At 50.0% G+C, this 24,212-nt stretch overlaps 3 protein-coding genes across 13 annotated transcripts in view; 1 reads left to right on the plus strand and 2 right to left on the minus strand.

Moving 5' to 3' along the window:
* LOC124990413 (tubulin alpha-3 chain-like) overlaps positions 1–14,987 on the minus strand; it is a 32,501-nt gene extending 17,514 nt beyond the window's left edge. For 2 of the 5 annotated variants that reach the window (XM_047560441.1, XM_047560445.1), the window contains exons 1-8: positions 14,811–14,987; positions 9,758–9,952; positions 8,907–9,046; positions 8,364–8,496; positions 7,281–7,487; positions 3,891–4,000; positions 2,374–2,489; positions 1,403–1,481 (exon numbers count right to left, since the gene is read on the minus strand). In XM_047560441.1, the coding sequence (XP_047416397.1) occupies positions 1,403–1,481; positions 2,374–2,489; positions 3,891–4,000; positions 7,281–7,487; positions 8,364–8,496; positions 8,907–9,046; positions 9,758–9,952; positions 14,811–14,835 (1,005 nt within the window). In that variant the 5' untranslated portion in view covers positions 14,836–14,987. Of the gene's footprint in view, positions 1–1,402; positions 1,482–2,373; positions 2,490–3,890; positions 4,001–7,280; positions 7,488–8,363; positions 8,497–8,906; positions 9,047–9,757; positions 9,953–14,810 lie in introns of those variants that run through there. The other 3 variants (XM_047560442.1, XM_047560444.1, XM_047560443.1) reach the window with 3 other exon arrangements.
* On the plus strand, positions 10,969–18,485 carry P2rx6 (purinergic receptor P2X 6). 6 transcript variants are annotated; one of them, XM_047560450.1, is made up of 12 exons: positions 10,969–11,124; positions 11,870–12,020; positions 13,398–13,469; positions 13,650–13,725; positions 13,875–13,968; positions 14,042–14,122; positions 14,204–14,345; positions 14,444–14,553; positions 16,285–16,378; positions 16,480–16,545; positions 16,706–16,783; positions 16,893–18,476. In XM_047560450.1, exons 1-12 carry the CDS (start codon positions 11,069–11,071, stop codon positions 16,974–16,976), a joined length of 1,104 nt encoding a protein of 367 aa, XP_047416406.1. In that variant the 5' UTR covers positions 10,969–11,068; the 3' UTR covers positions 16,977–18,476. The 6 variants fall into 6 exon arrangements, 4 of the variants coding, with proteins under 4 accessions (XP_047416406.1, XP_047416408.1, XP_047416407.1 ...); XM_047560448.1 differs by having other exon boundaries at positions 10,980–11,202; positions 16,893–18,475; XR_007109767.1 differs by having other exon boundaries at positions 16,480–16,783; positions 16,893–18,485.
* On the minus strand, positions 15,288–22,798 carry Slc7a4 (solute carrier family 7 member 4). Of its 2 annotated transcripts, none has more exons than XM_047560446.1 (5): positions 22,766–22,798; positions 21,053–22,074; positions 19,944–20,584; positions 19,562–19,670; positions 15,288–19,458 (listed from the first exon to the last, which is right to left on the minus strand). In XM_047560446.1, the coding sequence occupies exons 2-5, from the start codon at positions 22,032–22,034 to the stop codon at positions 19,283–19,285; spliced, it is 1,908 nt and encodes a 635-aa protein (XP_047416402.1). In that variant the 5' UTR covers positions 22,035–22,074; positions 22,766–22,798; the 3' UTR covers positions 15,288–19,282. The 2 variants fall into 2 exon arrangements, with proteins under 2 accessions (XP_047416402.1, XP_047416403.1); XM_047560447.1 differs by lacking the exon at positions 22,766–22,798 and adding an exon at positions 22,155–22,220.
* Between the last annotated feature and the right edge of the window lie 1,414 nt (positions 22,799–24,212).

Genomic DNA, 24,212 nt, shown 5'->3' on the forward strand with positions numbered 1-24,212 from the left:
GGTAGTCACTGGAGAGTAAAACCCCAGAACCAAGCTTTACAATCGTAGATATGGATCTGGGCATATCAACAAGAAAAACTGGAACCAAAGCCAAGGTGGGAAAGAGCATCCTCTGCCTCTGTGTGTGTGTGTGTGTGTGTGTGTGTGTGTGTGTGAGTGTGAATGCAAATTCTGAAGAGACTGGGGGGACAGCAGTGAACTTGGAAGCAGGGTTTAGCAGAGCCCAGATTCTCTATGATGTACTATGAATGATGTGCTATAACGCTTGGATTTATCAGAAGTGAAAGAACTGACAGGGACATGTGTTGGTTTAGAAAGATGATCAGGCAGCAGATGAGAAGGAAGGACAGAACTGGGAAAACTAACAGCATAACAGAACCTGGGAAAGTGAGAAAAGGGAGAACCAACAGTCTGAGCACTCTACTGGAGGTGATACTGGAGGGGAAATGTGGGGAAGGGAGGAATGGTCAGGCTCTTGCCTCCATCTTCTGACTTGGTTTCTCCCACTGAGGGGTAACCCTTAGAAGCATTCATGATAAACCCTCAAGAGTTCATTGTGATTTGGGGACTATCAGTATTGGAAAGGTGGATTTTATCTTGGGAGAGAGATCATAGTTTCTGAGGGACAAGGAGTGGGAAAGTGAATGAGAGAAGCACTGGAAAGGTTGAAGATGGGGAGCTGAGGGCCTGACAGTCAGATGCCAACCCCATGCCCAGAGCTGGTGATACTGTCCCCTAGCACATTCTGTTGGCACAACAGTCCTCAGAAATTTTCTCCACATTTGCCTGGCTCCCTCCCTTCTCCATCTTCCACTATCAGCCCTGCTCAGTGGCTTTCTCCCTATCTGCAACCCTGGAGGAAGGAAATTCCTTTTGGACACAAAGACTTCAGATAGGTCTGAGCAGTGACAAACCAGTACACCTGTGTTGACCCTGGGTTCCAGCAAGGGAGAGGAAGAGCAGGGGAGATGCATGCCAAGCTAGGGGTTCTTGGACAACTTTCCACAGAGAAGCACCCCAAAAGGAAGAGAAGGAAAGTCAGCAAGATGTTGTGAGGGAGGTGGTACTGGGAGGGATAGGTGGAGAAAAGAGGAGTATGAAACTCAGCATGGGCCAGGCCAGAGGTGGGAGAGTGAATGGCAAAAGGAAGAAAGTGGTTACAAGAGATAGCTCAGTCGGTAGAGTGCTTGCCTTGCATGCACAAGGCCCTGGGTTTGATCCCCAGCACTGCAAAAACAAAACAAAACAAAACAAAACAAAAAGTAATCCTCCCAGAGACCCCATCCAGGCCCTGAGCCTGTGTGTACTCCTGCCCATTCAGTGTTCACGGTGTAGGGGACGTGGTAGGGCATGTGGTAGGGCAGGTCTGTGCTGGGGCCTCCCTTTTGAGGGTAGCACTCACAACAAGAATCTTCAATGTCTGGTTGACCCGGAGACCCAATCCCAGGCTCTGGGCTCCCATGGTAGAGATTCGGTTGTTGCTGAAATAAAAAATATGAGTCATATCTAAGATATAGTATTAGCCTAGGTGTCTATCAACAGGTGAATGGAAAAGGAAAACGTGGTATATATACACCATGGAGTATTATTCAGTCATAAAGAAGAACAGCATCTTGTCCTTTGCAGCAAATGGATAAAACTGGAGGACACTGGTTAAGCGAAATAAGCCAGACACAGAAACACAAATATCACATGTTCTCTCTCACGTGTGGAAGGTAAGAAATATTGACCTGAAAATAGGTTAGTGATTACAAGAGTTTGGGAAGAGTATGGAAGGGGGAAGGTGGAAAAGAAAGATTGGAATTGATCAGTGTGAGTATGGAACTATCACACAGAACCCCATTGCTTTATACAATTAAGGCATGATAGCACCCCCACCAAAAAGACCATTCATCTTGCAGCCTTCCAAACAGCTGTGCAGGGCTGATTGCCCCAGTGACTCTTCTGGAGCTTCTGTTGCATATACCTGTGGAAGGCTAGGATGCTGCCTGGCCTGGAGAAGAACCTCATAAGCTGGCCCATAGCAGCTATGTGCTGAGCAAAGCATGCCCATGGGGCCACTTGTCAGAGCCTGGCCTTGCTCCATCCAGAATAGGCTCCACTGTAAGGGAGGGAAGTCCTCTCAGGGCACCATCCTGTGCCATGCCTTCTGAATGTTGTTCACATTTACATTTGGGATCCCTAGCTACCTGCCTTCAGTGTGGGAATTATAAGTCCCAATGTATAAGTATGATCTTGAGTGAGACGGATGGAGCTGGATGTCTTAGGGTTGTAGCCAAACCCCTTCCTGAATAAACTGCCATAGGATCAGAAATGAACAGCAGTGAAATCACAGTGCCCCTGGTCCCTGCATGACACCCCTGTACTTCTCACCTCATGTTGAGTTCCTCCAACACGTTGTTGGCCTTGAGGGCCTCACCCACTGCAGAGGCTCCAGAATCTCCAAAACCATTAAAAGAGATGTCTAGGACTTTCAGGAAGATGTTTGCCTAGAACATAAAGAATGAAGCTGGAGAGCACATCTGATGGTGCAGGAAGCCTGGGGGCCACATTCTCAGAACCCAGGAGGCCTGAGGTGCATGATTAGGGACAAAATGAAAAAGGGCAGAGATGAGGAAAAGTAGTGTACTGACCCTCATTAGCTCTGTCTTAGAGAATGATGACTAATGGAGCTGAACAGTCCCAAGCACAACAGAGGAGGCTGGAACTCTAGACCCTGGTGTTTGGACCCTCAGAGACCAGGCAGTAGTGGGTCCCAAGAGACAATGATCAGATCCCAATACATGTGGGAAGGGTTTTTTGTGTGTGTTGGGGACTTTCCCATTGGCACTTTATCACTGAGCCTCATCCCCAGCTCTTTTTTGTTGTTATTGTTTTGAGACAGGGTCTTGCTAAGTTGCTTAGGACCTCACTAACATGCTGAGACTGGTTTTGAATAGGATCCTGTTGCCTCAGCCTCCGGAGCCACTGGGATTGCAGGTATGCACCACCCCACCTGGTCATGTAGGATTTTCTTAATATCAGGGACCCTGAGTCATAAAGCAGTCCCAGGGACCTTGGAGTCCAGCAAAGTTTGGTTGGATAAAATCTACCCCCAAGTGTCTGATGGGAAGAGATGTTTTGGTGCTCTGAGAAGAAAAACCCTGACCTACAACCTTGTCTTGAATGTCCTCTAAGAGAGTAGTTGTTACGGGAACATTGAATATGACTTGTGCCATCCCAGCATGGCTTGAAGCTCTATTCTCAATTGTCATAAACCTCAAAATGTAGGGGAGCAAGTGAGATGTTTGAGTCAGTGTGCAGGCATCCAAGGTTGCAAAGATGTCTTCTCAGGAAAGCATCTGTTTTTATCAATAGTAAATATGTGAGTCTGGGTTTTTAGCTCAGTAGTAGAGCACTTGCCTAGCACATGTGAGGCATTGGATTTGATTCTCAGCACTATATAAAAATAAATTATGTAAATGTAATTTATTCATCTATAAATCAATTTTAAAAAATAAAATAATAAACATGTCTCTAGACTTGACAGATGTTCCCTACTAGCCAAGAGTTTGTTATATCTGGAGAAGGTACAAGACATTCAGATCTGGACACTGCAGTAAATGACATGATAGTGGGCCCAGTGTATTGTAATCAGCAGATGGGGCCAGGAAAATAAAGTTACCTAAAACAAACTCACTTTAAGTTCTGCTTAAAAATTCTAATTTTGTACTGAGGATTTAGCTCAGTGGTAGAGCACTGGGTTCTACCCCCACCACCCCCTAAAAATAAAGAAAAAGAAAAAATATCCAAGGTTCATATCTGAAAAGTTACAAAGACGAAGAGTTGTCACCTGAGTGACCTCCTCCAAAGGAGAGACCCCAAGAACTGACTGGGTGGAGGTCTCATACCTCTAGTCCCCTGGCAAACGCTATGGCTCCTGGACCTCGGAGGTGATTCCAGCTTATGTTAAGTTCTGTTAGTCCTGGGTTTTCTGCCAAGGCAGGTCCAAGTGTCTCTCCTTTAGAACACCAAAATAGACTTTGTTATTCATTCTGTTCATTCCTTTAAAAAAAGAAAGATACTGATGCCTGACTCTCTATTGGGCAGGAGAATTACAGAGATATGAGGTCAACATAGGCCTTCCCTGCCCTCACAGAATTCACATTTAACAGGAGATAGAAATACAAATTAATGGGATGCAAGCTAGTATAAACTAGTATAAACTAAACAGGGAGGAGTGAGAACAGAGTGGTGTCCTTGATGGGGATCACAAAAGTGATTATAACCCTGAACTGAGCATCCACCACTCATGTATGAAAGCATAATATACAGTAGACACATGAAAGAGCAGATGTGCAGAGACACCTGAGAAACACACTTATGTCTGCAGGTGATTGAGGAAGCAGGTGCAATGAATTAGGGAGTAGATGGTACTTGAGAAAGGCTCAGAAGTCTTTAATTCTAAGCCAAAGACAGGACTCAGACTCTCCCTATAATAAGCCAAGGAGTCAGGGAGTTTGAGAAGGCTAGAATAGCATTTCAGCAAGATTCTAGTGTCTGATGATAGATATCAGCAAAGACAGAGGTCAGGTGACCCACTGAAGGTAAGAGTTGAAAAGGTAGACACAGCTGTGATGGAGAGGAGGCCAGGGAGATATTGAAAGGAAGTGGCTATGTAGGGAGAAAATCCTAAGGGATATTTAGCATGTAGAATGGGAAGAACCCCACCCCACAAACTGCTCTCCATCTGTCAGTACTTGACCAGTCTTATCTGCTTCCAGTTCTCCCGAGTACCAGCCCTGACATGTCTCCTGGTCATCCCCTATTTTAGAATCCCCTTCCTTACTTTTCTAATAGCTCTAATCCTTCTAATCTTGTTTCATAGACTCAAGAAGACTTTCCTACCTGGTCAGGCTGGTCTGGGCCTCCCTGGAACCCAGGAACCCTAAAAATCCTTATCCTTGCAAGCTCTAGCCACTAGATCTCTTTCTGTCTGACCAATCTCTGCCACCAGCCTAGGAATTCCTTAAGGATAAGAATTTGACCCCTCTCCATGATCCCAGCACCTAGTACATGTCTTGTAAGGCTGGTTTGAAGAGGTGTAGAGAGGAAAAAAATGGATTAATCAGAGCACTCAGTCAGCTTTCCGTATGTGCACACACAGTGGCAGACATTTTTAGCACCTTGGAGAGCTCCAAGGTGTGAGCGCTAAAACACTGCCCCTCCAAGAGCCAGACTCAGCATCCAACTCCAGTGTTGACACACCAGGTTCTTAGATATGGGTACTTCTTCCTTCCTCAGAAATTTCCAGAGCTGGGAGGGGAGGGTGGTAGTCATTCACTTTATGGCAGTCCCTTCTTTGCTGAATAGCTGGAGGGTGAGAAGGTTCTTTCTTTTATACATCTGTAATAGCTAATGCTTGGTCTCCATCACCTGAGGTGGAGACTGAGACTGAAGTTCCTTCACCACTCAAGGGAGTCAGCCATACCCTCAGGTCCCCAGTTGGAGAAACAAAATGACCTTTCTTTTCCCAGGCCCCATTCTGCCTTCCTCGTGTACATATGTTTGTATCATCTTAGTGGGGCCTCAGCTTACAGTCCCTCCATTCCAACTACCTCTCTGCTGCTCGACCTCTGCTATAGTTTGTATCTTAAGTGGCCCCCAAAGCTCCACGTTTTAAAGGCTTGATACCTACAGTGGCACTACTGGGAAGTGATAGAGATTTTAAGAGGTGGGGCCTAGTGGGAAGTCTTTAGATCATTGGGGTGTATGCCCTGAAAGGGATTTTGAGACCCTGGCCTCTTCCTCTTAGCCTTTTTGCTTTGTGGCCATAAGTTGAGTAGTTCTGCCCCTGCCATGATGTGCTGCCTCATCAGAGGCCCAAACTAATGGGACAATTCATCATGAATTGAACTCTCTAAAACTGAGCCAAAATACATCTTTTCTCTTTATAAGTTAATTATCGCAGATTTTTGTTATAGTAACAAAAAACTGACTAATATACCACCTAATTGTGAAGGTCTAGAAAGACACCTATACTTTGTCAAAATCCGAAAACAGCCTATCCTTTAATTTCACTGACTTCTCACAATAAAATTTTCTTAGAAGGCAAACTGAGTGGCAGTTAAACTCCAGGGCTGATTCTCACAGGTCAAGGCTAGCGCCACCCCATTTACCAGCTTGAGACAGATTATCAATCAATTCCAAAACTTTCCAGATGAGACAATTCTCCTGGGGCATTTATTAAAGTGGAAATACATATGCATTCCCTGAAAAATTTGATTCAACAGGTCCAGGATCCCAGGTTATTCTTTATCAATTCTTTTCTTTTGAGATGGGGGTATTATTAAGTTGCTCAAGCTGTCCCAAAACTCCTGGGCTCAAGCAATTCTCATGCCTCAGCCTCATGATTAGCCAGGATTACAAGCATGTGCCACTGTGCCTGCTTCTAGGAGATTCTCTGTTTGGTTTTTGTTTGTTTGTTTTTTGGTGCTGGGGATCAGACCCAGGTCCTTGAGCATGCTAGGCAAACTTTCCACCACTGAGCTACATCCCAGCCTGCTTATAGATGATTCTTCTAATTGGTTGGAACCTTTGGGAACAGGCATAAGTGGAAGTGTATATTCCTGGCAAAGCAGACTGCCCATGTAAAGGCCCTGGAGCATGAAAGAAAGAGAAAAGATCAAGCAATCCCACTTATGTTTTTCACAGTACCTGGAATAAAATTTTCACACCTTTTGCCATGACCTTCAGCCATGCAGCCCTCTCTTGTCTATACCATAACCTAGTCACTCTCCCCTAGATCACTAGACTAAATCATGGTGGTATCTTCCAACATATCCAGGCCTACACACTCACTGTTTCTCTGTTCGAAATTCTCTCCCTCTAGTTTTGCAATGTCTTCTTCCCACCTTGCACATTTCAGTCTATATATCACCTATTCGAAGAGACCTCCCTGGCCATCCCTCTAAAGCATACATTGTTTCTTTTGGAGCACCAATAATGACTAAGAATTATCTTATGTTAATATGTGTTTCTCGAGGACAGGGGCTTTGTTTTGTTAACTTCTAGATCCTTAGTGGCTAAATCAATACCAAGTACACACAACAGTGGGTAATGAGATATTTGTGGAATGAGTTAAGGGCTCTGTGTGCCTGGAGTGGACAAGGAGTGAACCAAGGTATATATAGGGAGCAGAAGGCAGACATGAATGCTCAATGTGGTCCTGCCACCTCCTTCCCCTATCACCAGAGGAAGATGAGCCATCATGTCCCATGGTGGCCCAGACCAGGGGTTACCTGCTTGGTCATTCAGCTGGTTATAGCTGACATCCAGGGATTTCAGGCCCGTGTGGACCAGCAGAAGTTCAGCAAGGTACTGGGCTGCCTTCTCCTCCAGGCCATTCCCTGCCAGCTGTATCTTCTGCACAGCCTGGTTCACTTTGAAGGCAGCACAGAGGACCTGTGCTCCTGCCACTCCAAGCTGATTCTCCGACAAATCCACATCTGGGGGTCAGCATCATTCCTCAATCAGTGGGATCCAAAGTCAAGATTACCCTTATCTACCTTCCTACATCTCTCAAACCTCCATGCCTGAGGTAGAGAAAGGAACTTTGTGGTTGGACTATCCTACGGTTTCAGCTCTGCCACCCATTGGCTAGGTCCCCTTGAGCCCCTGACCTCTCCTGCCTTGCATGTCTATAAACTTCTCTGCCAAGGGGTTAAATTCACCTACCTTGTGGTGCTGTGGAGAATGTTGTTGGAGGAATAGCAACCACATTGCTAACTGATCTCTATCCTGGTCTCTGTTCTATTGCCAGGGACTGATGATACTAGCCCAGGTGGCCAGAAAGGGAGCTCTTTCATGGACTAGATAGTCTGCTGACTATTTCACGCACCCAGTTTGATTTAATACTCACCAAAACCTGACAGCTAAGTGGTATTGTTGGGGTCATTTCACAGACTAGAAACAGGCTCAGCAAGATTGAGTTGCTTGCCCAGGTCTTCCCTCAGAGTGGTATATGGATCCAGCCTCAATGAATTCCTACCTTGCCCTCCTGCTTCTTGCACAGTCTAGCTCCTGCCTCTCTCTCTGCATTCAGGCACTGGGAATCCACCCTATACTGGAGGGGGGGTTGCTGGTCAATGGAGGAGGGGAGTAAATAGGGTAGACGTGGTCAGGAAAGGAATGGCATCCAGCATTGAGTGCTCCACAGGCTGAACCTTTAGAGGGTCTAACTCCACCCTCATATCACCCTGTGATAACCACCCCCTTCAGCCAGCAATACCAGTAGGCCCCAAGAGGTCTGACTTGTGGCGGGGCACAACACTGAGAAAAGGGAGAACTCATGCCTGCCCACCTGCCCCAGGCTCAGCACCTACCACATATGCTTCTGTTTTTGCTGAGGACATCTGCCAGGGCCTCTGCACCAGCCCCACAGAGCCCATTGTCCCGAAGATCCAGTCGCTTAATGTAGGGATTGGAGGTCAATGTGGAAGCCAGAGCCTGTGCCCCCTGGAACAGAGCAGAGGGGCCTGAGAGGTCTGATTCTTCTCATGGCTGAAGGCACCAAACACATCTAGCCATCTTCTGGCTCATGTTCCCAGTGCCCTCCAACCCAAAAGCCTTCTCTTTCCCACATTCTGAGGGGACACCTTCTTCTCCCTCTAGGCTCTACCCAGATCTCACATCCTAGAGTCTTCTCTGACTCTCCAGCAGGTTAGGAGCCTGTAGGCTCCCCAGCCTTCATGCTAATGTGTCCCAGCCTCCATCTTATCTGTCATCCAGATGTGGGGGATGGGACATGCCTGGCAGAAAAGACAGCTGGGGAGTGAGTGTGTGGAATGGTTTCAATGAGAGGCACTCCCATGGCTACTATCTCCTGCCCGCCCTCAAACCTGACTCCAATGTCCCTCCACAGGTACCTGGGGTCCCAGACCACGATGCCTCAGCTTCAATTCTGCACACCCTTGGTGGAGAAAACAGATGGTGGGCACAATGCTATGGGTCTGGCAAGACCCCAAGTAGAAGACATCCCTGACTGGTTCTCTAAGTCTGTGGGAGTCTAGAAGGAGACAAAGGGGGTAAATGTATATTCCTTCATTAGCACAGCCACCTGCCTCCTCCCTACCCTTCATTACTATCCTGGCTATTCCCCTTCTAGAGGCATTTCTTCCCATACTGGTGGGACTATTTTCCTCTTATTAAAGATGATAACATCAAGGCTCAGAGAAAGCAATTTTTTTCCCTAAAATCATACAACTAGTCAGAGACAGAATTAGGAATATACAGAATTAGAATAGCCTGTCTGATGCCAAAATGCATGCTGTCCCCCACTCCCTGCCCCAAGGTTTTATGTACAGTTTATGAAACAATTCTAAACATCCATCAGCTTAGTTTTTCCTAGGGTTGGGAGTCTGAACTCATTTTAGTATTTGCCTCTTCCTACACCGTTGGTGGGATTTTGCATTTCTTCCTTCTGGAAGCATGTTCTTGTTTTGTTTTGTTTCTGCAGTGTTGGGAATTAAAGCCAGGGTCTTATGAATGCGAGGCAAGCACTCTACCACTGTGTCACATCCCCAGCCGTTGGAAGCATGTTCTTAATGATGGACCTCCTGAATGTCGCCAGGAGGGGTGGGCATGGACCTGAAGGGCCACCCGCTGCCCTGAAATCACCCTACAGAAGGATGAGTTCCCACTCAGTCTCAGTCCACCTCCCTCCACACCTGCCAAGAAGTCCCCGAGGTAAGGAGTCAAGCCCCCTGCTTCAGAGCACCTTCTGTCTCCGGGTCAGAGTCCAAATCTGCGTCTGAACAACTGTCGGCCTCCGGGATCCCTGCAAAACACCCTGCGGCTGCTATCGCCTCTTCCTTCAGATCTTTATTCTCCCCAGGCCTCTCACAAGGACCTCTCAGGGGGACGACCATTTTGCAGAGGTGAGCTCTGAGGCGAGGACAGCTCAGCGCCGCACCTAGAAAGTGAACGAATCCTCTGCTACAACTCAGCGTCGAACTGGGAATGTGGGCGGATCTTACGGCCTGGTTGACCAATGGAATATTGTAGACAGACAACAGACTCTCCCCTCGGCTAATACAGGCTCACTCCCCAAAGGCGGTTGCCGGGCAACCCTGTGTTTTGGTTGCCGCAGAAACAGCTACTGGCCTGAGGAGACCTTGAATGGGCCCCTAGCCAGAAGCGACAAAAGCACCCTCCATTGGCCATGCATAGGGGTAGGAACCTTGAAGGTATTCTTCATTCTTGCCGCCCTATGAGGTTCCATCATCTCCCCCTTTCACCGAAAGGGAAACGCACCAGTTCCCAGAGCTTATGCTTTAGTCACTGTACTTGGGGGTTGGGGGACATCTCTGCGGGACGGCATGGGGAACCTTCAGAGCCCAGTTACCCTCCTCTCTGGAGCCAGAACCACACTCTCACTCTGAGGCTCTCAGTTCTCTCTCATGCTCTGGCCTTTGCTATGCTGCTCCCTCCACCCTATATCTCTACCCAATTTCTCTTGTAGCGTTTCAGAATTTGCAAATATCAGCTCACAGGGATTTCTTCTTTTTAATTTTTTTTTTTTTTTTTTTTTTTAGTTATAGATGGACACAATACATTTATTTATTTGTTTATTTTTTATGCGGTGCTGAGTGTCAAACCCAGTGCCTCACAGTGATGTGCTAGGCAAGCAATCTATCATTAAGCCACATACCCAGACCTGGAAAGGATTTCTTTCTGAAACTTTCCTTGGCCCCTCTTCTGGGCTCCTTCTGAACCCATGCCACCTTCTCACAGTCCTTGTAACATTTCCTATAAGGAAATGAAGCCAGAGGGCAGGGGCAGAGCTGCTCCTTTTGGAGTGCCTAGGGACCAACAAAGGGACTTTGGAGCCTATGAGAGACCCAGGACAGCTGGGGCCTGGGACTGAGTCCAGGACTCAGGGGTGGAGGCTAGTTCCTGCCCTAAGTGGAGGTGTCCCTTTAACAACAGCTGGCCTGGCCCATTTGGACGCACTCTTTGCCTCCGGTTCAGTTGTTGCTGCAGCTGCTGTGCTGACTCATTGCCCCAGTAGCCAGCAGAAACTGGGGGCATGGGCTCCTCAGGGACTTCAACAAGCTGGGGGCTTCTGGATTACAAGACAGAGAAGTATGTGATGACCAGGAACTGGAGGGTGGGTGCCTTGCAGAGGCTGCTACAGCTCGGGATTGTGGCCTACGTGGTGGGGTAAGAGAATAGTTTTTGGCCATATTGACTGAAGGGATTATGGCTGGTCCTGTTGGGCTGAGGGTATTGAATTTGGCACTTCAGGGGCTAGGCTGCTGGTGGTGGGGTGGCAGGTTGGGACAGGGTTGGGAGTAAGCAGAAGGAGGGAATCTTCGTCCATTCAGAGACTTTCAGAACAATATCTGGGTTTGTGTTCCTGCCTGCCCTCCTGCTTCCTTCCCAGGGCCTTATTCCTAATCCCATATTGGTCTCTGGGCATAGGAAGATCAGCCCCATCCCTGCCCAGGAGGCACCCTGATGAGGCAGGAGGTATTGTCCTTGACATTTATGAGAGCTAGAGCACTGAGGCGCCCTAGAGAAACCACCAGTTCTAGCTGGGGGTCAGAGGAGTCTTTAAGGAGGGAGCTGTGTCTAGCTGGGGTAGGGGTAGGGATATTGGCTGGTAAAAGTCACTGTGGTAGACGCTGACTCTCCACTCATTGTCCAGAGCTTCTGGTCTGTTCAGGCTATCTGGGATGACAGGGGAAGGTGGAGAGAAGTCAGAAGCCTTTGATGCTGGGCTGGGAGCCTATGGAGTATGGGGAGGGAATTGAGCCTATAGGATCCAGTTCCTCCACTGCTCATTTTTGCTAGAGTTATACCATACTGTTCATCACCTACTCCCCAGATGGGCCCTCCTTGCCAAAAAAGGCTACCAAGAACGGGACCTGGACCCCCAGATTTCTGTCATCACCAAACTCAAAGGGGTTTCTGTGACTCAGATCAAGGAGCTTGGGAACCGGCTATGGGACGTGGCTGACTTTGTGAAACCACCACAGGTGAGTTCCTAGCACTGCTGCGGGTGGCAGGAGTCCTTCCCCTACTGACAGCTGTAATACAAATTATGCACAAGAGAGGCATGTAATGCCAGAGGGCATCTGGTTTTGGAAGGGTCATGTAGATCTGCCTATATGGGACTTTTGGGAATTGTGTAGGAGGTTTCCTGGTGAACAAGAAGGGAGGCCAAGCCAAAGAACTTCCTTGATAAAGGTCATATCTGGAAAGGATTGTGGTGTTTGGGACTCAAGGCTTGAGCTTGAGGGTGAGATGGGAGGGGCTTTTGGGTCCAAAGCCTAAGGTTCCTCACCTGAGGCACCACTGTCAGGTGCTCCTCCTCTGCCTTCTTATTTCCCTTATCCCTCCACCCATCTGGCCTATATTCCCAATTTACACCTCTGTTCCACTGATGGTCAAATTATAGCCCTAGTGACCACCTGCCTTAATAGAAGCTGATTCCAGCTTCTATGTCCCAAGATAAATCATTTACCTCTCCTGGCATTCTGGCTTCTATTCATCTAATGAGAGCAGTGACATCCACCAGGGCTAAAACCACATATCTTCCTGTCCCAATATTTTTCACCACAGCGTCTACCATGCCTGGTCTCCTAGTGGGCCCTTTGTTTCTCCCCCCTATTCCCTGCCCTCAGGTGTACACATGAAGCAGCCAGGCTGAACTTTTACACTTAACATCATCAGAGCCTCAACCACTGCTCCCTGCACAGGGAAGGCTCCTCTCCCATGATGGTGACCATCAAGTCCCTCCATATCCTAACTGTTGCCATGCCCCACTTCCCTCTGCCCAGCCTTTCTCTTCCTTTCCATAAGTGCACCATGGTCTCAGGAGCAGCACCTCTGCATGTCCTTGGCCACTCTGACCCCAGGCCAAGCTTACCATATGCTTCCCCCAATCCCCTGCCATGCCAGCTCTGATGTGCATATGATAAGGGGTCCACCTCTCTTCAACTTACCTCTTTGTCTTTAGTGCCTAGAAGCAGGAAGCTTTTGGAAAATTCCAGTTGAGTGAATGAGAATGAATGTGAGAAATAAAATGGTAATTAAAAGATGAACATGGGCATGAGGATCCCTGGGTGCAGAAATGACCAGAAACCCAGCCAGCTTTCTGTTTGTACTTGCCTCACTAGAGGTATTTTCCTGAGGGGCAGTGTTGGTTACTAGATTGGGCCAAGAACTCTCCCCTCAAAAACTAGACTTCCAAACCTGAGAATGTAGCTCAGCAGTAGAGTGCTTGCCTAGCATGTGCACAGCCCTCGGTTCCATTCCCAGTACCACCCAAACAAACAAAACCAGGCTGTCAGTTTCTGGCCTCCACAGGTGAGGGAACCAAATAGGGATCAACCTTGAGATTTGCCTCCTAGGGAGAGAACGTGTTCTTCTTGGTCACCAATTTCCTTGTGACGCCAGCTCAAGTTCAGGGCAAATGCCCAGAGGTAAGGTTGCCAGAGCCTCCAAGTGGGTTCCTACTTCCTCTACCAGTCCTTGGTCACATTTCTGCCGTGTGCTTCCAAACCCAGGGTATCATGGGAAGCTAACATGGGGAGAAGTCTGTAGGGTTGAGGGAAGGCACCCCTGCTGGGCTCTTGGTAACTGGAGTCTCTTGTCTACTTCAGCACCCCTCTATCCCACTGGCTAACTGCTGGGTCAATGAAGACTGTCCTGAAGGGGAGACAGGGACACACAGCCATGGTAACTGTAGGCTCTGTCTTTCAGTACCTCTACCAGGGCAGAGGGTGGGAAGGGACTCTGGGTGTGGTTCTATTAACAACCCTCTGTTCCACGTCCTCCCCGGGCCCTATGGAGATTTGAGGGCCTAGAGTACATCTTTTGTTTTCAAGGCATAAAAACAGGTCAGTGTGTGGTGTTCAACGGGACCCACAGGACTTGTGAGATCCAGAGCTGGTGTCCAGTGGAGAGTGGTACTGTGCCCAGGTAAGTCTCCTCTGACTTTCAGAGCAAGGCAATAGCACAGGCAAAATTCTAGCATTGTACCTTCTACTTACAGGAGGCCCCTGCTGATCCAGGCCAAGAACTTCACGCTGTTCATCAAAAACACTGTCACCTTCAGCAAATTCAACTTTTCTAAGTGAGTGTGGGCAGGTGCTAGCTAACACCAGGTCCTCCATGACCCCCTAGATCATCGGATCCCTATCCCTACTCCTTGCAGGACCAATGCCTTAGATACCTGGGACACCGCCTATTTCAAGCACTGTCGCTATGATGCACTCTCCAGCCCCTACTGCCCAGTATTTGGCATAGGAGACCTTATAGCCGCAGCTGGTGGGGACTTTGAGGACCTGGCATTGCTGGTGGGTTCTTGGAGACAGGGTTCCTTAAGGGTTAATGGAGAGGGTCTTGGGCCCACTCCCTAGTTCTGTGTCAACAGAGATGTGCTGTGTGTGTGCAGGGTGGTGCTGTGGGCATCAGCGTCCACTGGGATTGTGACCTGGATACTGGGGGCTCTGACTGCTGGCCCCATTACTCCTTCCAGCTGCAGGAGAGGAGTTACAACTTCAGGTATGACCCCCACAGTTCCTAGTGCCTACTTGCTGTTCACAGGCCAATGTGAGGACAGACTACCACCTGTCCAGTCCTCTGGATACTCCACTCTGTTTGTGAGTGGGGGTCCCATGGGCAAGAGAGGATATTCTCAATTCCTCATCCTCCAGCACAGGTTTCATTCAGCCTTTTTCCTGAATCCTCCATCCCATGTCCCCAACCCTCTGCTTAGTGTGGACTCTCCACTTCTAGACTCTGGTTCCTTCTCCACCCACCTGGCCTCCAGCATTTTCCTTCCATGGCATGGGCGGGGGGCGGTTGTTTTCTTTCCACCTAAAATTTGTCAAAAAAAATTTAAAGAAAAGTTCAAAGAAAAAATAGTACTGTGAACACCCATATACCCTTCACCGGGGCCTTACCAGTTTGTGTGTGTGTGGCGGGGGCGGGGGGGCTATGGTTGCTTTCTGGTTAGAGTGAGCTGGATATATTTAGATAGATTTCAGACAGAACTATTTTGGGTTGTGAGTGTGACTCAGTGGCAGAACTCTTACCTAGCACACTCAAGGTCCTGGGTTTGACTCCCAGCAGCACTATCTCCACCACCAAAAAAAATGAAAAACCTGTTTGAAAATGGCAGACAGACACTCACCCTTCTTAACACGATCCTGAGCACGAGGACCTTTTCCATGTGACCACAATTCTATTGTCATACCCAAGAAATTGAACACTAACAGATTAAATCTAATATTTATATTTCCCTAGATGTGCCAAAAATGTGCTAAATATTCATATTTTCCAAGTCAGTTGTGGCAGTGTACACTGTGATCCCAGGGACTTGGGAGATTGAGACAGGAGGATCCCAAGTTCAAGGCCAGCCTCAGCAATTTAGCAAGGCCCTAAGCAACTTAATGAGACCCTGTCTCAGAATAAAATACAACAACAAAAAAATCTGGGGATGTAGCTCAGTGGTAAAGCACCCCTGGGTTAAAATCTCCAGTACCCCCCCCAAAAAAACCTTTACATTTTCCAATTCAGGAATCACTCAAGGGTCTTAAATTGCACTTACTGTCATGTCTTTGTCTTCCTACACAGACCTCCCCCTGCCCTGAATCCTTCTGTCTCACCTAGTGTCACCTTGATGTGCACACAGAAACACCTATGTGTGCACACAGAAACACCTATGTGTGCACATAGCCATCAGGACTGGGAATTATGTCCCTTCTCACAATTCACATAAAATTCCCCAGAGGGCTGGGAATTTTATGGGGCTGGCTCCCCTCCTGTCCTGTTCCTCCCACCCGTGGGTTCTCGCTGGCCCTACTTTCTCTTTCTAGAACTCCTTGAGCACTGGGAAACTATCTGCAGGTACATTTTTTTCCAGTTCCCAGGGGAAAGTGAATTCCTGCCTCAGGGTTTTCATAGTACTGGGCCTGCCTCCAAATTCACTCTTCGTTCCTCCTTTTCCACCCTTCCTTCCTCCTCTCATCCCACTGCCCACCCTTCACTCCTCCCATTCCTGATGTCTATTTAGAGACCCCCACACCCGATCAGGCAGGGAGCTTCCTTGGGTCCAGTCCTGGTTTGCTTTTTCCCTATGTCCTTAGCAACTATGCTGGGTTAAGACCCAGGATTCAGGCTTGGTCATGGGATTTATGGGGCCAATAGATAAGTAAAATGGAAGTCTGGGAAAACCAGCCCAAACTGGGAATGGGCAGCACAGACCACCAGAGCCCTCTCTCCTGCCCCCAGGACAGCCAGTCACTGGTGGAAAGCCCCAGGTGTGGAAGCTCGGAGCCTGCTCAAGCTCTACGGGATCCGCTTTGACATTCTTGTCACTGGGCAGGTAGGGGTGGATCCAGGGGATGGGGAAGGCAGGCAGATGGGCCTGGAAGAAGCTTGAGGTAACAGTCATGGCCTGAGAAGCTCAGCCCAGGTCTTTCTCAGGCAGGGAAGTTTGGGCTCATCCCCACAGCCATCACAGTGGGCACTGGAGCTGCTTGGCTAGGTGTGGTAAGTACAACTACCACGGATAGGCTCCCTCTGGCTACAGTGAGCACCTGCCTGGGTCTGCCAGAGCCCTCTGAGCCTGCACGTTGTATCTCAGTGTGGGGTTTGGGTGGTGGCAGGAGAAGTTGGGGAACCAGGACATGGTGGGCCCTGACTCTCCCAGATCACCTTCCTCTGTGACCTGTTGCTACTGTATGTGGATAGAGAAGCCCATTTCTACTGGAGTACAAAGTATGAGGAGGTGAGTGAGGGCCTGCCTGGGTTCCAGAGTTGAGGCCACTCTGTCTCGACACTGGGTTCTGCTCTAGGTGATGTTGGCCAGATCCCTGACCTGCTGTCTTTGTCTTTAGGCAAAAGCACCAAAGGAGGCTACCAATCCTGAGTGGATCACATCGGCTTTCACACCATCAAGCCCCACTGCCCAGGTGCCTTAGACAGTGCCAGCACCTGCCCTCATGGTTGCTGCTGCTGGGAGCCAGACATGGTTGCTGGAGTGGTTCTGTCTGGGCTCTGGGACTCACTCTGATTATTCCTGAGGCCTATAGCACTCCCTGTTGGTTGGGGGTTGGAGGCTGGGAAGGATGGAGGTCCTGACTTGGGGACCTTAAGGATGAGAAGTCTAACAGAACTGGAGTAGGGAATGGAGGGATAATTTAACTCTTAAAGTCCCAGGAAGATTTTTCCCTCCTGAGTCCAGCCTTAGTAGGGTAGCCATGGAAGCCAGTTTTGTTTAGAGACATATGTAGAACACAAGCCATGGAGGTGGGGTGAGTTTGGGACATCGTCATTACATCATAGAAAGAGGTCCCACATATGCTCAGCTTACACCCACCTGTCAGTTCCCTGTGACAGTCTTTGGGCTTTGAAGGGCTGAAACAGGGAGAAGAGGACAATGGGACTAAATTGGTGGGCACTGAGTCTTTGGGTTCTTCTAAATATTCCTTTGGAGATCAGCCAGCCTAACCCCCTGGAATCTGATCAACAGGTTTCCCAGGAGTCCTGGAGGTAGGGAGGTTGTATATCTGGAATTTACTGCCATCTAAGTCATACCTAGTAACCTGTCTGGGTACCTGCCCACCCTAGCCTGAGGCATATGTATGCAGGAGGCCCTAACCCTGACCCCAGGCAGAGAACAGTGGCTGTAAGGAATGTCCCTAATAGAGGACACTGAGGTCCCTTGAAGGCTGGACAGGTTCTGGTTGTGTAATCTTCCTGGGGGGCCTAAATTCTGCCTGATGGAGATTTTCCCTAGGGCCCAAGGTCAGGATGGGAGGATTAGGGCTGCAGGAACCAAGACCTCTCTTGGTCCTGGGTATGGCAGGGATTTGGGAATACTCACCTAAGGGAGGTGAAGGGTTGCTTTATAATGGATGCCTTTATCATGAGAAGGTCAAGGCTAAGGCTGAAGTTGGACTAGCCCCTGGAGTCATCTGGCCTCAGTCCTTGGGGGTCCCTGTTGCCTCTCAATCCCCAGGGCAGTAGTTCCACGGGCAGGTGGGCTCCGAAGGGGTAGACTGGGAAGGCATGGCTCATGAAGCCTGATTATCAGAGGTGAATCACATGTTCCTGATTGTTCTCAAGGTCCAGAGAAAGCTGACGTCACTGTTGGAGTAAAGCTTGCAAAAGCCAGAAGCTTCCTATGTGGTCCTTACAAGGAAAAATGGGAAGGGGGATGCAACTACAGTAGGCATAGGACAGTCAGGGAGCCCCAGTGGAGGGTATAGTGTGGATCTAGGGCCTTTCTTGGAACTCTGTCCTTCCCAGGTTAGGGCTCCCATAATCCACCAAGTGGACTGGAAGGTAGTGAGGGCAAGCCCAAGTTCTTATGCATCTGTGAACATCCATGTGAATTAATCATATGTGCACCATCTCCAGTCTTCATTTCAAAACGCTGGCAGAGTGTGCAGAGAGAGACAAGTGAGCTGTGGGCTGTGCCTGAGTTTGGAAACAGCTGTTGCTTCAGTCTGCACATGGGCGTGTAGGATATCCATGTGAGCCATGCAGGCATATGCCTGAGGGTGTGTTTGTCCCAAAGGGATATATGCCTGTGTGCAGGTGTGCTTTGATGTTCCTAGGTAGGCCTCAGGAATATGCTATGCTCTATGGGAGCCCTGAAAAACCAAGAGAACTCTAGAACCCCACTACCTTCTCTAGGCAACCTCTTTGAGGGCCAGGCTCTGCTCCTTGATCCCCTATTTGCCTCCCTGCCTTCTCTCTAAGCCAGGCAGAGAGTACTGGCCTGAGGGAAAATCCCTGCACCCAGGCCTGGCTGTGTCCCTGATTCAGGGTAGTCCCAGGGTGACCTTTGTAGAAATTTTAGTCTTTGCTATGGATTTGACAATTGCCTGATTCTCAAAGGCAAGTGAGGACTCAGTAGCACAGAGAATTCCACAATGGACATGGTGGCTGACTATAAAGCTGGCTGAACAGTTATTATTAATTCCTGGGACTGCAACCTCTTCCCTGCCCACCCTACCCACCCACCCAGATGGCTGGAATTGATCAGAAACAGGAAGGTGTTGGGCAAAGAGTCCACTGTACCAACACTGGCCAAGACCCATTATCTGAAGACCAGAAAAATGTAGTAACTGGGTTAGGGTCCTAAAGTCCTGAGAACCATCAGACTGGGCAGAACTATGAACCCAAATTGCCCTGGACAGAAGCAGCTCCCAGCTCTTCTGGCCTCTTGAGGAGATGGGGAGAGCAAAATAAGCATGAGTTGGCCTCACAGACTGGTCAGCTACTCCATGCAGCCAGGTTCCTCAGCTGGTGCCCTGCTAGTGGGCTGCACAGCCTGCACTGTCTCTTCCAGGCTGCCGCTGGGGAATACCACATATCGTGTGGTGGTCAGCTCTGGTGGGTCCTGCTGGTTCGCTTTGCTGTGCCAAATGCCGTAGCCGAAATACACAGTGAGTCCTGCAAGGTTGGAATGAACCTGAGGGATAGGTCCCAGACCTATCTGCTTTCTTTGTCCTCCCACTGTAGCGCGCTTGGGTGTCCCAGCCTCACCCCCACTCACCAATCAGCAACCAGATGGAGAAGCGCAGCCAGGTCAGGTAGCTCAGCTTCAGCATGAGGCAGATATTGAGGAGGATGCTCAAGGCTGGAGTCAAAGGCACTAAGGGGATCTGTGGGCATAAGGACAAGGTTCAGATCGGCAGCAGGAAAGACCTGCCAGTCCAGAGTCTGACTTCACAGCAATTTCACAGAGCCTGTGTCTGACTCTGGAAAATTTGGAGGTAATGTACTTCCTCACCATGAGGAATGATGGACAGGGTGAGGATGGGTGAATTGGCCTCCCCAACCTCATGAGCCCTTGTTCATTATGGAATGGCAGAAGAGGAAGGGGCAAAGGGAGCTGGCTGGGTTAAGACTGAGCAGGTCCTGACTGGGGAAGGTACCTGGAAAGTGTCTTGCCGGTGCTGTTGCTGGTGAGCCCCGAGGACCAGGAGGCAAAGCAGAAATACTACACTGCTGATCAGGAGAAGCAAGATGTAGCCCCACCGTGGGAGGTGCAAGGCGGAGTCTCCGAAGACTAATACACAGCCCAGGGTGATGGCTGAGATCACCAGGATGCTAAGTGCCCAAGTCACAGCAGCTCCAGGGTTGTACCCATCAAGGAAGCCCAGGAAGGGCCTCAGGGCTGGTCTCAGTTGCCCAGGCTCAGGAATTGAGGCTTGTGTAGCACCCACTAGCTGTATGTGGTCTGAGAAGGAATCATATTTCTTGGCTGTGGGGCCAGGGCTGGCTGGGCCTGGGGAGCTGCGTGGAGAAACCTTCTGGAAACGTAGAATAATGATGCTGGTGGCCACAAAGGTGTAGGCCAGTAGAGTGCCAATGGATAGGAACTGGACCAGTGCCTCAAGATCCAGCAGCAGTGCCAGGAGAGCCATGAGGACACCAAATACCAAGATGCCCACCATGGGCACCTGTGTCCGAGGGTGCACGCGGGCAAACACCTGGAAGAAGAGCCCATCTGCAGCCATGGCGTAGACGATACGCGGCAGGGAGAAGAGATTGCTGAGTAGGACGGTGTTCATGGCTGTAGCAGAGGGTAGGGCAATAGTCATTATGATGGTTAAGCCCATCAAGGGGCACTTTTGGGGTCTGGGGCATAGGTGGCCCCTTTGGAGACGTGGGTATGAGTTTGTCTGGGCTTTCAGTATGATTGTGTGTGGAGTACTGGATTATCATCCTCCCCACCAGGAATGGGGCACTCCAGTTTAAGTCATAGGACCATTGGAGAATCTGATGAAAACTGAGTCCCATTGCCAAGGAAAGGGTTTGTAAGTACAAGCCCAAAATTGACATTCTATGTACAATTTTGGGAGAGGAGCCCCAAAGGAGAAGTCCCTCCAAAAAGCCTAGGAGAAAGTCTCCAATAATTAGCCCTTTACCAGGCCCATTATGCAATTGGTAAGACTGAGACCTGGACGGAGGTTTTCTGAGAGGCTCAGGATAGGACCCCACTGCCCTGTTCCTTCCCACCCTACCCAAAAGGGCCCCTTACCGCAGATGGAGCCAGCTGCGACGATGAAGCCAGCCCAGCTGTAGCCCCGCCGGTAGAAGGCATCGGCAAGTGCTGAGTCAGGGTCCAGACTGTGCCAGGGCACCATGAGGGTTAGTACAGTGGAGACAAGGATATAGGCACCAGCTGCCAGACCAAGGGAGATGGCAATGGCCATGGGCACAGCCCGTCGTGGGTTCTGGGCTTCCTCACTGGAGGCAGCAATGACATCAAAGCCCACAAAAGCATAAAAGCAGGTGGCAGTGCCAGCCATAATACCAGAGAAGCCAAAGGGTGCAAAGCCACCCTCCTCAGCACTCCAGTTGTGGGGCTGGGCCAGGATGAAGCCCAGGATGATGATAAAGATAATGACAATCAGGCTGATGGCTGAGAAGGTGTGATTCAGCCAGGAGGAAACACGGGCTCCACAGGAGACAAAAGCAGAAGCCAGAAGTAGGATGCCAGCAGCCAGGAAATCTGGGTAGCGGGCCAGGAAGGGCACCTGCCAGACACCCACTTGAGACTCAGTGAAGTTGCGAATGCCATGACTGAAGATGGCATCCAGATAACCACTCCAGGCTCGGGCCACAGCAGCACCCCCAATGAGGTATTCTAGGAGCACATTCCACCCTATGAGGAAGGCCCACACCTCACCCATGGACACATAGGTGAATAAGTATGCAGAGCCTGTGCGTGGTACACGTGCTCCAAATTCTGCATAGCATAGGGCTGCCAGCAGGGAGGCCACAGCAGCCACACCAAAGGACAAGAGTACAGCAGGGCCCGCCATGTCCTTGGCCACTGTACCCGTGAGCACGTAGAGGCCTGAGCCCACCATACCACCCACACCCAGCAGGGTCAGGTCCAGCGTGGACAGGCAGCGCTGCAGAGATGTCTCCATGCTGGACTCCTCCAGAGGCTTCAGTCGATTCAGCTTCTGGCAGAAGTGTGCCAGGATGGAAGCACTAGGCAGTCCCCAGGCCATAATGGGTGGCTAAGAGGAGCACCAAACTAGCCACTGGTACCTAGTAGGGCCAGACAGAGGGCAATGACAAGGTACTCAGTCAGGTACTAGCCAACCTTCAGTTCCTTCTGTACTACTTACCCCCAGTGCTCTCCTTGTCTTGGCTCTGGGGACCTGGGACACCTGCATCATGGGCCTGCTGGAAGGCTAGGATGGATCAGGAGTCAGGGTCAGAGGACAGGAGGTTACAAGGAAGCCTGGAGGTCCTGTCTGCCTTTAGGGCAGTGGAGGGGGTAAGGCAAAGCCCATGGATACCAGCAAGGTACTCCTGAGGGTAGGGAGGAGGAAGCCCCAGAAAGGCAGAGTCTGGGAAGAGCTCAGTGGTCTGAGATCCAAGAGCAAGGTGAAATGGGAGGCTTCCTGGGAGCTGGGCCAGGACGTCGATACCCGGAACAGGAGCAGCTGTGCAGCCCGGGACGGGGCTGAAGTGACCACCTGGCCTCAAAGGGTGGCGATCACCCTCACCTGCCGGGCCAGAGTGTTAGCTCTCGCCACTGCGAGGCAGGGGCTCCCTGGGCCCTGAGCCCCGGATCCGGAGCAGAGACCGGGTGCACCTGCTGGCGCTGATACACTCAGCCTCCGCGGCTACCGCGGCCGCCCCAGCCAGCTACGCGCGACCCTTTGCCCAGAAATCCGAGCCTTCACCTGCTCTCAGACCTGAGCCCATCCGCGCAAAACCCACTGCAACCCACCTGCTGTCGCCACCGCAGCCACCGCTCTGAGCTCTGTGCCCGCCCCTCCTGCTAACCCCGCCTGCGCGCAGGGCCCTCCCCCGCCCCCAGGCGCTGGATTCAACACGCAGCTCCACCGCTCGCATTCCCTGGGAGACCCAGCACCCGACTTCACCTGCCATTACACACCCAAACATCCCACCCTACCTGTACTTCATATGATCAAGACCAGAGCTCACTGGGTTCTAGAATAGAACTCACAGAGAGAAAGTCCAAGCCACAAGATAAGTGACTAGCCGCCTTCACTGAGGGCCAAGGGTTGGTCCCCAGGTAAGAATCCTACCCTGCTTCCACTGCATCAGATACCGTTCTTGATCATTCACCCCAACACATGTACTCCATCCAGCTGGGCATCATCCAGGCCCCCCAACACAAGGTGATGTGAGGTCTGCATCTTTTGACATTGTGAGATGAGGTCATGGATCTGGCTGAGGGGCCCTGGGTAATCCCTGACCTCTCAACTACAAACGGCAGGAAGTTACCCCCATGCTTTGACAAGAGAGTGCAGTCTGTTGGGAGTGTTCTGTAAATTGGCAAAATTCACAGTGTTTGTTCTGAGCCTCCAGCTACAGATAATGTCCTGTAAGTAGGCAAGCAGCCTCCAGAGGCAATCAGCAGTCCTCCACTGGGGGTACTCCTAAAGCCCCTCAGATGCCAATAGCAGTCTCTCCTAGTCGAGGAGCACCTGGTAGGCCTTGGAGAACCGTGGGGGACCCTAATGGCAACTCTGCACTCAAGAGTGCCTCATATGAGTTCCCACACCATGTGTTACCATCAGACTCCTTTCAGGTTTATTTATCCCTGGGTCCAAGGAGACTTTTTCCTTCTGTTTTGTGCTCACTTCTTAATGAAAAACTTAATCCCAGCCTCTTGGAAGGTGGAAGTATGAGGATCAAAAGTTCAAGGCCAACATGGGCAAGTTAGCAAGATCCTGTCAGAAAAAAATTAAAGGGCTGGGGATCCAGGTGTGGTGGTGCACACCTGTAATCATCAACTTGGGAGGCTGAGGAAGGAGGATAACAAGTTCAAGGCCAGCCTCAACAACTTAGGGAAACACTGTCTTAAAAGGGGGGGAGGGGGACCTTCTGATGTAACTCAATGGTAGAGTGGCCCTGGGTTCAATCTCCAATACAGAAAAAGGGGGAAAAAAAGAAAGAGGAAAAAGTTGGTGTAATAAGGTACAAGGTATTAACTTGTTCCCAGCAAAATGATAACAATCCAGCCAAACCAAGCAGAACTTTGCAAAGCAAGCATCCCCGCAGAACTTTTTATGTGTTTTCAGTTTGGATCTTAGTTCTGCTTGCTGCCTGTGTAGCATGGTGGACTAGTGACAGGATAGTGGACTCCCAGACAAGGCAATGCCTCTTGGAACACTCTGCTTTAGTGAACCGCCTTGGTCTATTCAGAT

Source organism: Sciurus carolinensis, chromosome 8 (genome assembly GCF_902686445.1).
Source record: "Sciurus carolinensis chromosome 8, mSciCar1.2, whole genome shotgun sequence".
NCBI lineage: Eukaryota > Metazoa > Chordata > Mammalia > Rodentia > Sciuridae > Sciurus > Sciurus carolinensis.

Bases quoted from the DNA above. Each gene is read 5' to 3' on its own strand.
- Slc7a4 (XM_047560446.1), bottom strand. From the start codon at position 22,034: ATGGCCTGGGGACTGCCTAGTGCTTCCATCCTGGCACACTTCTGCCAG. The intron at 20,585-21,052 runs GTAAGGGGCCCT...CCTCTGCTACAG, and splicing joins CGCAGCTGGCTCCATCTGCG to CCATGAACACCGTCCTACTC. The intron at 19,671-19,943 runs GTACCTTCCCCA...TTATGCCCACAG, and splicing joins ACCGGCAAGACACTTTCCAG to ATCCCCTTAGTGCCTTTGAC.
- P2rx6 (XM_047560448.1), top strand. From the start codon at position 11,069: ATGGGCTCCTCAGGGACTTCAACAAGCTGGGGGCTTCTGGATTACAAG. The intron at 13,726-13,874 runs GTAACTGTAGGC...TTTGTTTTCAAG, and splicing joins GACAGGGACACACAGCCATG to GCATAAAAACAGGTCAGTGT. The intron at 13,969-14,041 runs GTAAGTCTCCTC...TTCTACTTACAG, and splicing joins GAGAGTGGTACTGTGCCCAG to GAGGCCCCTGCTGATCCAGG.